We start from the raw sequence: 14,355 nt of genomic DNA, 5'->3' as shown, positions 1-14,355 counted from the left end.
GTGTGTGATCATATTCTGTGCCATTTCCCTGACATTTGGACCATGAAAACCTTCCTGGCAGCCTTTCCGTTATCAATAAAGCTGGGAGAATCACTGTCAAGGCACCTTACTGGGACCTGGGAATGCAGCGTGAAGTCAGCGTTTCAAGTTCGTTCTTAATATAACAGTGGCTATCATTGCTGGCCATCATCTGGTCATTTCTGCCTCTTGCCTAGGTCTGTCCTCCCCAGGCTGTCTTGCATGGCTGTGGTCCTTTGTCCGTCAGCAATTCTTTGCAAAGGGTATTTGTAGCGAAATTCCTGTTCTAGTTGTATCCGTCTCTGTCCATTGAACCACACATTGATTAAACTTGCAGAAGATGACTCCATCCTCATTGTGGTCATAGCTTTACTGTTATAAAAGTACTCAAATAAAATATATAATCATAGAGTGAACACTCTTTTCTAGGTAGATATTCCTTGCAGCTGAATTACAATGACAAAGCACCGACACACTTTTCATATTAATACAGCAAAGAGGAGACTCATGCTGGATTCGGAAGACAAATTTAATTCACTCTGAAATGCTGCTATGAGTTCGTAGCATTCATTATGGAGAAGTTACCCAGTCAAGTTGCAGCTACGTTTTCTTTCTGTGGTTAATTTGGGAATGTGGGTCCTTCACACTCACTCCCCTTTGGTGTGCAGGAAAACATCTCCAAGCAAGGAGCTTGTATGCAGCTCTGCAGTAGCATTTAGCCAGGCACGCATTCTCAAAGTCTTTCATTTTTTAAAATTAGATTTAATGAATGAATATATTTTTTAAGCTGTATGAAAAAAGAAACCTTCCTGCCCATTGTTGCTGCTATACTTCTCAGGTAGTTTATATGAGTACTACTTAGCATAATAGTTGGTAAAAAGTGGATGTAGTTTGTGAATATGTGCTTCCAGTGTAACTTCAGCATCAATCTGAGCATGTAACCTTCTTGCACTTCCTTCAGACCTTGTTTAAAAGAAACCATGGCCGTTGAATACTAGAGCTCTGTAAATTCCACTGTTCATCATTTCATTATTTATTACTTCATTTCATTAATTACCAGCATTTTCTTTCCCTCCACTTGCTCATTTGGAGATGAGCAGCTTCCTTTGGGGAGGGGGCCCACGTTACCTCCCCTCCCTGCTTCCAGGCACAGGGGGCTTCTCCTGCCAGCTGCTAACCACAAAGGAGCTGGGTGGAAAATGATGAGCTGATACGTTAGAAAGCCAAATATAAAAATAACTGGAGCAGCACTGCAACGCGAGCGGGGCCGTCGCAGTCGTGCTGCGGTGTGGGAAGGCTGGGCAGCTCCGGGGCGGGCCAGGAGCCGGGGTGATGGCCGGGATCTGTCCCCCATGGGCTGGCAGCTGTGGAAGAGGTCAGGAAGGCTCTTCTTCAAAGGGAGCAGAGATTTTTCTGTTGGTAATAGGAGGCTCTGGCAGCTGGCAGAGGCTCACATTGGTCCTCTGCTTGCTTGTGGGAAAAGGAGGGGGCTGCAGGTCCAGCCCCTGTGGCCACGTGGCTGCCGTCGCTGGGATGGAGGTAGCCATCGTGCCCTTGGCCGTCCCTGGGCAACAGCCCAGCCGCTGCTCAGCAAATTACAAAATGCTCCTCCATTGGATGAAAATTACCTTGCTTTCAATTCAAAGAACAGATAATGGGCTATTTTCCTCCCAAAATACTGGGAAAAAAGGTGTGCTAGCACCGAACGCGCAGGGTTTTTACTCCCATCTTATAATGGGGATGAAGCTACGAGGCAGCTGTCTTCTCCACCAAGTAGCTCTGAAACAAGATAATAAACAGCCTGTTAGACTCTAACAACAAAATCCCGTTCTGATTATAGACTCATATATTACTTGATAGCAAATCATTCCCAAGAAGAAAAAAACAGAAAATTACCAGTAAATTAATATCTTCTGAGTTACCTTCTAGCCCCTTCTTTGCATTAAGGTGTGAGAAAAACTGATGAATTTGTCTCACCTAATTTGATGGGTATTGGAGGTTTTTAAATTTGCCAGCAGCCATCCAGAGAAACAGCAAATGAAAGAATCCAGTGCTTGTTTTAAATCTGATGAGAAATACAACTTGCATTGAAAACAGAGTAAAATGGATTTAAGATCACATTTAAATAAAAGTGAAACCAGAAAAATACCAAATTAAAAAGCCTAATGAAAGGCAAAAATATAATGACAACAAGAAGTGTAAAATTAGGTCTGATACTACATGTCCCATATTTGTATTTGTCAAAGATATTGGTGGTAGCAACTTAAAGGATACTTCTTTGGCTGTATCTATAACGCCCTTTAGTGGTGTTGAAAAGAGTGATTGTTCCCCAGAATAATTCAGGCACTGTTTGATACTATGTATTGGAAAAACCTGAGCTTGGCAGAATAGCCCCATGTTCTCAGGGTCTGTGCTCAGGGTCTCTCTGATGAGACTGTTCCGGCATTAAACTGCTTTGCAGAGAGACGTTGTCCTCGCAGGGTGTTCTCACCAGCTCTCCTCGCAGGTAGCCCAGCCCCACACCCAGGCCTGCCCAAAACATCCCTCCCCCTCGTGCGGTGTGAGATGGTCCCTTCTGGTGTCTTCTCCTGAGACGTCCCCCCTTCCTTTTTTGCTTGCCAAAGGGAGGTTGGGATGGGTGCAGGGGCGGGAGCTGCCCCCTCCAGCTCCTCTCCACCTGGTTTGCACCCATGGAGGAGGTGTGAAATTAGCTGCAGCGTAACTACGGTTCTGGTTTAGGTTTGTTTCTGTCTTTTACCCCTCTGGAACTTGGGTCCTAAAAATAGTGCAAGTTTGAACTGGCAGATGTTTCATTTGTCCTCTACGAGAGGACCAAAATTAGCTTCTCATTTGGCACCTAAATAAAGCAACTTAACTGCCTTTATGCGAACTTTGCAATTACTGTCTATTGAAGTTGCAACATTTTGTTGTGTTTGATGGGGAAGGGTATTATGTAAGCAATATCAGCACCTAAAAAGCCACCAGACCTTGAAAGAGAGAGGACGGACAGAACCAGCCCAACTGTTTTGTTTTGGGGTTTTGGTTTTGGTTGGTTTTGTTTTGGGTTTTTTTAACTTTTTCTGATCTGAGGCAGGTGGGTTTTTTTCCTAATAAAGGTTTCATTTTAAAAAAAAATAATGCAAAAGTAACTTGGAAATGCTCAGAGAGCTGTCTGTTATAAAGGTTAAAAAAAAAAAAAACAAACCCAAAACCAAAACAAAACCCAAAACAAAAAAACCCAAAAATCTAATAAAAGGACAGCAATGGTTTCTCTAATTTTCAGAGAAAAATCTGCACAGAATGCCTGAAGCTGGGTTAGCAGTGGGACTCCCCAGGGGCAACAGAAAGATGTTATAATCAATTACCACATCATAACACTGATGTATGATAATTACTGAGTGTTCCTCCTGAGATAGTGCAGCATTTGGCTGGGATGCGGCTCTTTCATGGTCCACTGCCTGATTAATATGCAAATAATAGGCTGATTGCATGATGAATGCAGAAAATGAGTTCGCTGATAACGTGAGCACCGAAGCGGGAAGATGATAAATTACTTTTACTGACTGTCCTACATTAAGTACCCTTTCTCAACAATTTTATCACAAATTAAGTAAAGCAGTATGGAGAGATTATGAGGATGTGTAAAATAATGTACCTTAATAGCTTTTATAATATTGTTGCGTACAATGTAAATGTCATTTTGTTTCAGTACTTTAGCCGGTACTCCTCCCAAAGAGGAGTGCATTTAGTATAGCAATGTTCAGGGTCGCTCTTCCACTGCTTCTTTCTAAGACGAAGAACAACCCACTGTGCTGCGGCTGTTAGATAGGACTTCTCCGCTGGGGAGGGAAGGCAGCATTAGCCTCGGATCCATCCCGTATGGATCTTGCCCATAGCAAATGAATGTCCACATTATTTAGTGGAGAGATATGTTTAAATGCGGTGCACAGTGCACATAGGCATTTTGCTTCATACTCCTGTCTGGAGCAGACAAGAGGTTAAAATCTGGAAGGATGGTACAAAAATACCTTCATACTCAGGCTTGTGACAGAGGAGGACAACAAACAGTCATAAACATGGTAACACATTAAAGTTAGTCTCTAAACACAGAGTCCGCAAGTCAACAAAGAGACCATAAACCGCAACAGAACCTCTAACAGCTCTAACTCTGTTTTCCAAAAGGTATTGTGCACACCTTTGCTTTGATTATACTAAAAATATAACTATGTGGGGTTGTGGCATCTTGATTGATTACTTTCAGACATATTTGTTTTAATATTCAGAAAATCCTTAATAAAGCTTCTGCACACAAGCTGGTTTAATAATAAGATTATTGAAAATACTTTGCAGCAGTTATTTCTAAATATTGACTTCTAAGTTAGGGAAACACAGAAAAATCTGAATATTAAATAAAGATTAGCAGAGTCAAACGATATTGTTTATAGCAGGCCATGATTTTGCCGTTAATCACCTAATTTAAAATCTGAATTCTTTTTAGAAAGGGTTTTTTAACAGTTTAAAGGTGATATATAAAACCAAAAAATTTATTCAGCACTCTTCAATGCAAAGACCCTACTTTTGGTTGAAGAAGCTATGTGTGAGCAGGAAGGCTTTTGAGGACATTCTCCCTGTGTGCTTGCTCTGTGTGTTTACCTCTTCCGTAGGACATCCACTTTTGGCCAATGAGACTGGGAAGGGACTGGGGCTGTTGGTCTGACCTGAGCATTGCTCTAATGTTTCCAACTGTTTGTCTACATCCACTTGAAAAAAATACTTTTTTTTTTTTTCCCTTCATTTGTTGTAAAATAGTGCTTAAATCTATGGCTGTGTAAAGACCTTATGCTTCCTTATAGGCCATTTCAAAAATGTCCCCTAAAGAAGCTTATCTGGGAGTTTTATCAGGTGGTGTGGTTGTGTCAGGGGTTGGTGTGTCTGTTCCAAAGTCCAGTAGATCTCAGTGCAACTTTTCATTTTAAGTGATAACTCCAGTTGTATCTTTCTGCACCAGATTCTGGACATCCTGGCTGTTCAGGCTGCCCTTCGTAGCCATCTGTACTCGCCCTCCAAGCCCATCCACACAGCAGCAGGCAGCCAAGCGCCAGCGTCCTCCTAACTCAGTAGAAGTTTGATGGTTTGAGTTTGTGCAGCCTTAGAGTGGTCCAGCTCTCTGTGACGTTGCTCAGCCGTTCCTCCTGTACGAGTACCTGGATTTGCCTCCCCGCGTCCAGGTGCAGCATGGTGTGTGTATTGTGCAGGACAGAACTTTTCAGCTGGTGAGACATTTTTCATCCATGGGGCACAACAGAGAGCAATAAGGCACTTGCTGACACAAGGTGTGGGCTCCAGGGGTGTGTGTAAAGGGCTGCAGGTGTTCACCAGCCAGGACATTCAGCAATGCCTTCCTGCAACAACCAGAGAAAGAGGGGTGAGGCGCAGGTGGTGGCACTGACATACTCCACGTGGCAAAGGCTTTTTGAGAGGCAGGGACAGGGAGGAAAATCTGACCCAATGCAAGCTCGTGAGCTGAGCAGGACAGTCCCCTGCTCTGGTTCCTCGCTGCATGCTCTCCAGACTGAGCAGGGGTGGATCACACAGCAGCTAGACGCCTTTGGTTATAAAGTTGGGTGGATATTGTTGTTCTGCAAGCAACATTTAACTCAAAGCTGCACTAGGACTTTCCTCGTTATGCCAACACTGAGACTGGCATAAAAGATCATCCTTTTGCTGATGGGCTAGCACTGCAAATGAGATAAGAAATCCAGATTCCTGTTCTTAATCCCTTCCACTCATACTGTGTTGCAGGTGTGTGGCAGCAGGTGGCTGTTTCTCAAATCTGGTTCATAGATTTGGTTCCCCAGGAACTTGGGACAGCACAATTGTGGTTCAGAGTCAGGCAAACATGGAGGTAAAGGATGGAGCCAGGACAGGAATCCCTGAAACTGATACCAGTGCTAGTTCTTGGCTATGAGAAGTTGCAGTCTTAATGTAGGGTTGGGCACAATAGTGGGATTTCCAAGACCATCTGAGGCATTTGTGGTTGCACATTCCCTGAAAGGAGAATTGGTTGCCTAACTTCTCTGTGTACTTTTATATGTCTAACTAAATCCCTCTTCATGGGTCTGTCACCAGCTCCCATCTTACTTGCTATTTTCTGAACTTCACCCGATTTCTCCAGTTTCTCGTTTCTAGAATGGCTGGAAACACCCTCTTTTAGTACAAATGCAGAGCTAATTATTGAAAATGAAATGTAAAATTGCAGCAAAACACTGTAATACTTTAACAACACTCAGAAGCAGTTTATTTCAAGTACTTCTAACACTCACCATCATGCAGTGTTATGTGCTCCTGTCATTTAACATATATGCAGAATGAGGACCTTTATTTTTAGTATTGCCTCAGTAAGTTCAGAGTTAACCAAAGCTGGTTTCTTGCTCTTTCAGTGCAGACATGCATACATCTGCACACTTTCCTAAAGGAGTTTTCTTTTGATCCCTCCCCCCATCCACATAAAATTTTCCTCTGAGCCAAGACCCAAAATAACATTTTCCCCAAAGTTATAACATTTGCAAAACAAACAAACAAAATCTCCACAGTCATAGTGGAAATCTATAATAACTGTAGCAAGTGCTTGCAACTATAACTGCATGTACCTACATACTTTGCATCATTATATATGAACTCTCCGGGGAGGTTTGTATACTCCCTGCGTATGACTGTGGGAGTTTATAACTGTAGGGAGGATCGTATTTTCATAAGCCACATTAATTTGCAAATTGTGAATAGGCAAGGTTCACTCACTTAAAGTAAAGCCACCAAAACCACTACCTGTGAGAAAGTGTTCAGTTTTCATGGGTATTTTCTTTTAATTAGTCAGAAGAGGGATGTATTGCAGTGCTGTGCCACAAATGCTGATCATTCATTACATAGTTCAAACTTGCACTCCGTGACTGTTAGCGAGGAGAGTTGTTATGATGCTTTACAAGATCCTGCAAAGACAGATGTTGCTAAAGGTAAAATTAGATAGGAAATCAACGGGAAAAAAAATATCTCCCTAAAATTTTCAGGCCCTGAGAAACAGAAGAACGAGGTTGTCCTGAGGATGTTGCTATTGATCAGCTGAGTGATCAGGTCCTGATTCTCAGGACAACATGCCCCAGTTTTTGGTCTACAAATTGGATAGAATGGGTAGCCTCATCATCAGAGGAAAACAGAAACTCATCCAGTCCCAGTATGAGACACTTTGATCTCAGGCAACCTGCCAGGTCTGTTGTTGTCCATTAACTCATCTGCACAAGGAGGTAAATGCAGGCCCTGGAGTAGCAAATGCTCTTTTAAGACGTTGCCGAGAAATCTCCTGTCCACATTTGTCTGCTTTCATCTTCCCTACTAATTTGCCGTAAAGGGAGTGAGCAGAGCAGGGGATGCTTCATTGCCTCCCTGCTCCACCGTGCGCAGGACGTGGCAGTTCTCTCTGTTCCTTGATCAGGAACTTTGAATTTGACTGGTTTGGCATAGACCTGAAGCCTGAGCTTTGGACATTACGAAAAGTGGTGCATCAAACCAAGCGCCAGTTAAATCATGTTTGGGTTCTTGTCGGAATGTCACAGAGTACCCTGTCATTTTGTTTTAGCAACTTGTCCTTCCAAATGCGCAGTTCGCCTTATGGCATGCCAGCAGTAAAAATGTCACTTACAATAATTACTTTTTGGTGAAAATGCTTGCTGACTTCCTACCTTCAAGCTGTTTTTTACACAGTGGGGAGATAATAAGAAATGACTTTATCCTGACTGCTCAAATGAACACTAAATGGAATTTAGGTTATTATTACTGCAGATAGAAGACTGTGTATTGAAATTTAAATAGTGGATCAGATAAACTACAGAGATTTGTCTCTGAAAATTATGGTGGATCTGCTTTTTCAATCCACTTCGCTCTGAAAGTTAAGGCAGCTGTTGTCTGCCTGCTGTCTTTAGAAAATAATATTTTTCATAATCCTTTTAGAGGCCCCTGATTACCTTCTATGTTTTGCATGGTCTTCCTCAACTTCTGCATATTGTGTACCTCATTCCTCATGAGTACTTTTGCAGCTTATTAGGTAAGCTTGTGTTGGCAACAAAGGCTGGGCAGTTTATTCTCCCTGCAGCTCTGAGCTGTAGAAGTATAGAGAGCTCTTAATAGAGAGGTGAGAGTGCTGGGAGGAGAGGCTCGGTGTGTTGAGTTTGTGTTTTACACTTGCAAATTAAGATGCTCTTATTCAAATCTTTGCTCTGAACTTTTGATTTGCAAGTGGATGCAGAATCAGTGTGCTGCCATGGCTGAAGGAGTTGAGGCAGGGTTTGAGCAAAAGTGGCAAACCTGCAACTCTCAAAATGTGTACAAGAAATTCCACTGGAGGAATCTGCGCGTGCTGGCAGACAGCAGCGTGATGCCTCTGGGACTGGTGAAACCATATCCATGTCTCAACGCTGCTCCGTCATCTAGATACCTCTGTTGCAGGGGATAGATCCAGGACTGGTGTCAGTTCATGTAGACATCTGTAATTTTCTGGGGAGGTTGTAGGTGTCACCTGCAAGTCTTTGCAGTGTCCTGAGGTGTCCTGAGCTTTGGAAGGAGCATCCAGGTGAGGTGTGCTGTGGATCTGAGCTGTACCTCTGCTTTTCTACAGAGCGCCACATTAGATTACTTTCTGTGGTTGGAAGAGTTCCTCTGCATCACAAAAATAGTCCTTTTTGACCAGTACAGTTTTGCAGGATATAATTAAATGTCTCTGACTGCTGAGTGATGTTGAGGAGTGCTGCAGGAGGGGAGCCCAGTGCAGCCTGTGGGTCGTTACACCCTACAGGGATTTTCTTACGTTACGATGACAGAATATGATGAGACCTCATAGAGGAATGTGTTGGGCTGATACTGTGTTGGGGGAAGTGTTTTCAGGTAATTTGCAGGCCACTGGTGGGCTAATGATAGTCCAAAATGTTCTACAGCCAGTGTTCAAGCAGTTCAGGAGCCAGGGTCCAGTATTGGGGACCTGACCCCAGCATGGGGGTGGGAAATCTTGTAGTTGGAGAAGGTTAAGAAAATCTAATGTTAAGTTCAGGAAAACCACTGCAACCTGTGAACTGAGAGTGCAGCTCTGTTTTCAGACTTTCTCACATTTTTAAAAACACTGTTATGATAGAAGCTATGGAGAAGGTGTAGAGGATGGATGGGACCAAAGCATCACTGGCTTCATCCATTGCACTAAGGAATGCAAGACCACAAAAGATTTTCTGTGTTCATATAGTTAAGGCAGGGTCAATTTGTTACAGTTCTCAACCAGTTTTGTAAAATGCTCAGACAGACCTTAGTCCTATATGCTAAACTGTTTACAGAGTTTGTTTAGTTTCTTAACTGATAACTGCTGAGGGGTGGGGAGGGAAATGGGCAAGCTGTGATGACAGTTTGGGGTTTTGTTGAAGTAAGATGGTCATTCAAGCAGCAATTTTATATTGGGAAAATAGTATTTTAAAAGAAAACAGAAGGTATTTGTACAATTTTGACTTTGTTTCCATTCAGTTATATATCTTCATTTTTGATTATACTTCGGTCTCTGGTATTGTAGTAGGAAAAGCCAAAACTGAAGAATTTCCAGATTTGAGAATAAGGACTATGTGTTCTGCCAGGGGAGTTCCCAAGTATGACTCTCTAGCCTTCACAAACTGCATCAGATATATTTGTCTTTATGAAGACACATTTGCCTTCAAAGACTTGAACTTGAACCTTCACTGTATGGTCATAGGTCTCTCTTAGCTGTTTTCATCGTGAAATAGCCAGTGTTGGTGTTTCACTTGTCTTTGTGTTTTAGCTATGAATGGAGGCCAGTTGCACTTGCCAAATATTTCAGATTGCTGGCCCATTTATGCAGACATCACTTCCTAGTGCTTGATTTGCATTTGATTATTATTTTCTATGATGCATATTTGAACGTGCTTTTAAAAATTGAAAGTGCCTAACTTCCCTCTACCCCAGACGTATATTTTGAATTAGTAATGTAAAAAGTGCATGGTAGAGCCTTTGTCCTTTCATGACTCAGTTATACGTGCAGCTTTAGGAGATTTGGATCACTTAACGCATTTATGGTGTATTTGAATCTTTAATGACATTACTCAACAGCAACCCATAATTGTGCAAAAGTTAGACCAGTTTCCCGATCATTTAAAATTGTCATCTTGAACTGTGTCTCCATCAGATGCTTGGAAGCCAATGGACATCATCTTTCCACCAAGTTAGTTTGGGAAGACCCTGTTTCTCCCATCCTCTTTAAAATACAAGGCACATCTGATGTATTTGGCTACTTGAGACTTAAAAATATCCCAGCTTCTGCAGTGTCATCGTCACTGGTGATGATCTCTCCAGCTCTTTGCTTCTAGCACCTTATTTTAGAAGCTTTTGGGCTTTTGCTTCAGGTTTTAAACTGGATGCAGGCTGTTGGAAAGTAAAATGCAACACCCCTTGGGTACAGCAAAGTTTATCTGGAATTTATTAACATAACTTCGTCAATAAACAGTGATTGCAGGGTTTGCAGGTTGTGGAGCCTACCTTAATGCAGTTTTGCACTCATATTGACAAAACGATCTCTTTCTCACTAAATACAAACATGTAAACACTTGGTGAACATCACTTACTCATAAGAAACTGAATCACTCTTAAGTTAGTGCTATTCTTCAGTAAAGTCTGGGGTTAGAAAAGCAGAACACATTTTATAGAAATAAGCTTTCAGTGTATTATTTTCATTGGAAATGTTCAATTGCTACTTTTGAAATCTTAATACATGTTTTTCAGATGTCCTGAATTTGTTTCTTTGTCCTGTAAGGAACTTCAGAGAAGTGAATACAGACAAATTATTTCATAAAACATGTGAAATGGCTGTGGATTGACAGTTAAATCTGTAATAGTGAATACATTCAATTTTCCCCTTTGTTCTGTCAGCAGTCACTTGTACTCTAAATGTCTATTTAATTTTTTAAGTAGATTAAGGGGGAATATTTGCATTATTTGATTATTGAATTGACTTTTCCAAATAATGGATCTTTTTCTCAAATATTTATGTGATATTGAAAATGTTTTTCCGTAATGAAAAAGTGCTAAAAATTGGGGGGGGGGGGGGGGGGGGGGCGGGGGACGGGACATATTTTGAGTTATTTGTAGTGTATGCGCATAATGCCTCATCTGAAATCACTATACATTTGCCTTACGTTGGGGGGAAGAAAAAAGCAGTTTGTCATCTGTACTGCCTTCCAAAATTAGATTCGGATAATCCTACCTTTTGAGTAAATAAGAGCAGATTGGTCTTAAAAATGAAATTCAAGTATGCTCTTGATATGTGATATAAAAAATAAATAAGCTAATATGTGAGCAACACAGACCATTTCAGTGATAGATGGTAATATAGATTATCTTTGTTGTTTACATAATTAGGCTGGGCAGGGAAAGGAGAGGGAGAAGGAAGCGTTAGTAAATGCTTTTGTTTAGTCCTGTGTGGTTGGCGTTTTTTTATTTTGGATTTTTTTCTATGCTCCGTGTGTGCATGTGGTTTGCAGTGCACGGATGAGGAATTGTATAGGAAATTTGCAGCTGCTCTAGTTATTCAGTAAGATTTGTATAAGCTGGCACAAGGGACAAAATTAGAGGGAACTTGAACGAGTGCCGTGCAGTTTATTAGCTAGGCAGCCATAATTTTGACCTTGCTGTGGGTTAAAGGACACAGACCTGAGAAGAAATCTGTTTATCATGTAGGGAATTCATGCCATCCCTGACAGTGTACAGTGAACAAGATGGATGATCTGCCAAATTGGTCCCTCGCATGGGTGAATCAGGGCAAATTTACAGTACAATTCCTTTGCTGCTCCTGATACAAAAATAACATTTGCTGGGTTTTATATTCAGTTGTTTGATGACCTAGGGTGAACAGAGAAAAGAAATAAGATTTGTAGGATCCCTATTACCTTAAAGATTTATATGCACCTTGCTTTCCTTTTCTGTCTGCCTCTTTTGCATCTCTCATAAAGCACTAAGGAAAAAGTCCAATTGCTTGGTTTGAGAGAGCAACTTTATGTAAGTGTGTCAGGGAACCTCTCTTAAATGCAGCATCGTGAAAGCTTCTGTTGCCTTGAACAACGCAATGATACTGTGCACCCTGCTTCATTTCAACCCGACTTTTACTTACACAGCATTTTTCTTTAATATTTGGGATGTGTTTCCGTGCTACACAAGCTGCGTGTTGTCAAAGGATTGGACGGTATTTTGGATAACAAACAAACAAACTTGAAAACTAGCAAAATTTGCTGTTGGCGTGGTAGCAACAGGACCTGATGCAGCGGAGTGAAGCGCTCTCATCGTAGTGTTGCAGTGCTCAGAAAGACACAATTCTCTTAGAGGGACTAAATTTTTGATGTAGACTGTCCTCATCCTTGTACAATTGAGAGCATTGTAAGCTTCCTCCAGAGATCTCGAGGCAAACCCACTGATGTATGAATCTGAGATACATGCAATTAACCATGTCAAGTAATGAGATGTGAGACAGCAAGGAGGAGGAAGCAGTCCCACAAAAATGGTAAAGAACTGTGAATGGAGAATTCTCATGTGCTCTTTATCTTTTGAAGGCAATCGTCTTCTAAACCACATTGTCTATGTGTTGTTGCTTTAAAAAATGTTCAGACTGTACTCATAGATGTCTGAATGTTCTGCATAAGCTCAGTTGGTATGTTGTGTTAGAGATAAATATGAATTTATTAGGGGAAAACAACATTTTGTACAGAACCTATTGTTGTTGGCAAATTAACAGATTCAGAAAGCTTTCTTTTAAACAAAGTGTCACAATAACAGATTTGTGTGTCTCCTGATCCACTAGCTGTCTTTATGTTGGATTCTCAAACACATTAATTAATACGACATAATTACAAACTGTATTTTAATCTTGTTAAGTTATTTCTGGGCAAAGAGAAGTGCAAAAATGTGATGCAAGTGATAAGAAGCAAAATGAAATCAACAACACTCTTAAGATATAAAGTTGTATCAGTTGTAGAAAACCCCTCTCTGACATTATAAAATAGTGGCTGAGTGAGTTTCTTACAAGTCTCAGAAGGAGGCTTAAACCAACCTGTAGTGGTGGATTTGAAACCGTTCTGATAGAAAAATGTTGTGGAAAGCAAAACTATGAGATTTCCTGGCCAAGGAAATTTCTTGCAAACTTACAGACTATTACACTTCATTTTTTTTCCTCATTTTTGTTTGTATTTCTCCATCTTGTCTTTATAAGAAAGCAGAGATGACTCAAGATAAAATTAGAAAATAATTCTGTTTTTAAAAAGAGGCTTTTTAGTAACCAAGTCATAGCATGTAGCATTTTGCATACTTATGCATTTCTTTAAGTAGGTAGAATATAAATGAGAAGGAAAGTTAAATATCCTGCAATCAAAACATTACAATTATGCTAAAGTGGGGCCTTTTTTCTTTTTTTAATTACAGAAAGCACTCCAAAGACTTCTGCCAGTTGCAGTCCTGCTCCTGAATCTCCCATGAGTTCCAGTGAGTCAGTGAAAAGCCTGACTGAATTGGTACAGCAACCCTGTCCTGCTATAGAGACAAGTAAGGATGGCAAATCCCAAGAATCTAGCGAGCCGTCTGCTTCTGAATCCCAATCTACAACACCTTTGCCACTGCCGGGCCACTCGGCACTCAGCATTCAAGAACTGGTTGCTATGTCCCCTGAGCTGGATACGTATGGCATTACAAAGAGGGTCAAAGAAGTGCTAACAGACAACAATCTTGGTAAATCGCTTTATTCTCATTTCTTGACTGAAATAAGATGAAAGTGTTCATGCTTTTATTTTTAAGCTATAATTCAATAGATGTTTACAAGAATACTTGGTTTTGACTCTGGCCTAAGTTTTAATCTGTTAAAAATACTTTTTTTTTTTTTTTTTTTTAAAACTGGTAGAGAGATCTTTTCAGATTGTCACACTACATAAAATGTCACCATACCCTTGCTCTTCTTAAGCTCTGCTCCTGGCTCACCAGCCAGATACTGCTCCCACCTGCCGAAATACAGTCCAGCAGGCTGTCCCAGAAGACCAAGACCCCAAAGCCAGCGAGATCTCCTCTTGAGAAATGCTGTTTTTCCCATGCTTATAGATTCAAGTCCCTGGCATTTTAGGTATAGGTGAAGTAGAGGAGTCCAGCATGACTGGAGAGGGAGGTGCATCACAAGCCAAAGCATAGCATACCTGTAGAGCTACGTGGGTAAATTCAGACTCAGCTAAGGTTTTGATGGACCTGTAGATAAGTATTATGGGGCCATTC

General features: G+C 41.2%; 1 protein-coding gene across 9 annotated transcripts in view; it reads left to right on the top strand.

The window, feature by feature from the left end:
- The window catches only part of CUX1 (cut like homeobox 1), a 284,219-nt gene that overhangs the window by 222,297 nt on the left and 47,567 nt on the right, over positions 1 to 14,355 (top strand). For 4 of the 9 annotated variants that reach the window (XM_074923158.1, XM_074923156.1, XM_074923155.1 and 1 more), the window contains one exon: positions 13,522 to 13,824. The exons of the other annotated variants lie outside the window; for them this stretch is intronic. In XM_074923158.1, the coding sequence (XP_074779259.1) occupies positions 13,522 to 13,824 (303 nt within the window). The remainder of the gene's footprint in view (positions 1 to 13,521; positions 13,825 to 14,355) is intronic. 9 annotated transcript variants of the gene reach the window in all.

Source organism: Athene noctua, chromosome 19 (assembly GCF_965140245.1).
Source record: "Athene noctua chromosome 19, bAthNoc1.hap1.1, whole genome shotgun sequence".
Classification (NCBI taxonomy): Eukaryota; Metazoa; Chordata; class Aves; order Strigiformes; family Strigidae; genus Athene; species Athene noctua.
This window is presented reverse-complemented; position numbering and strand designations above follow the sequence as displayed.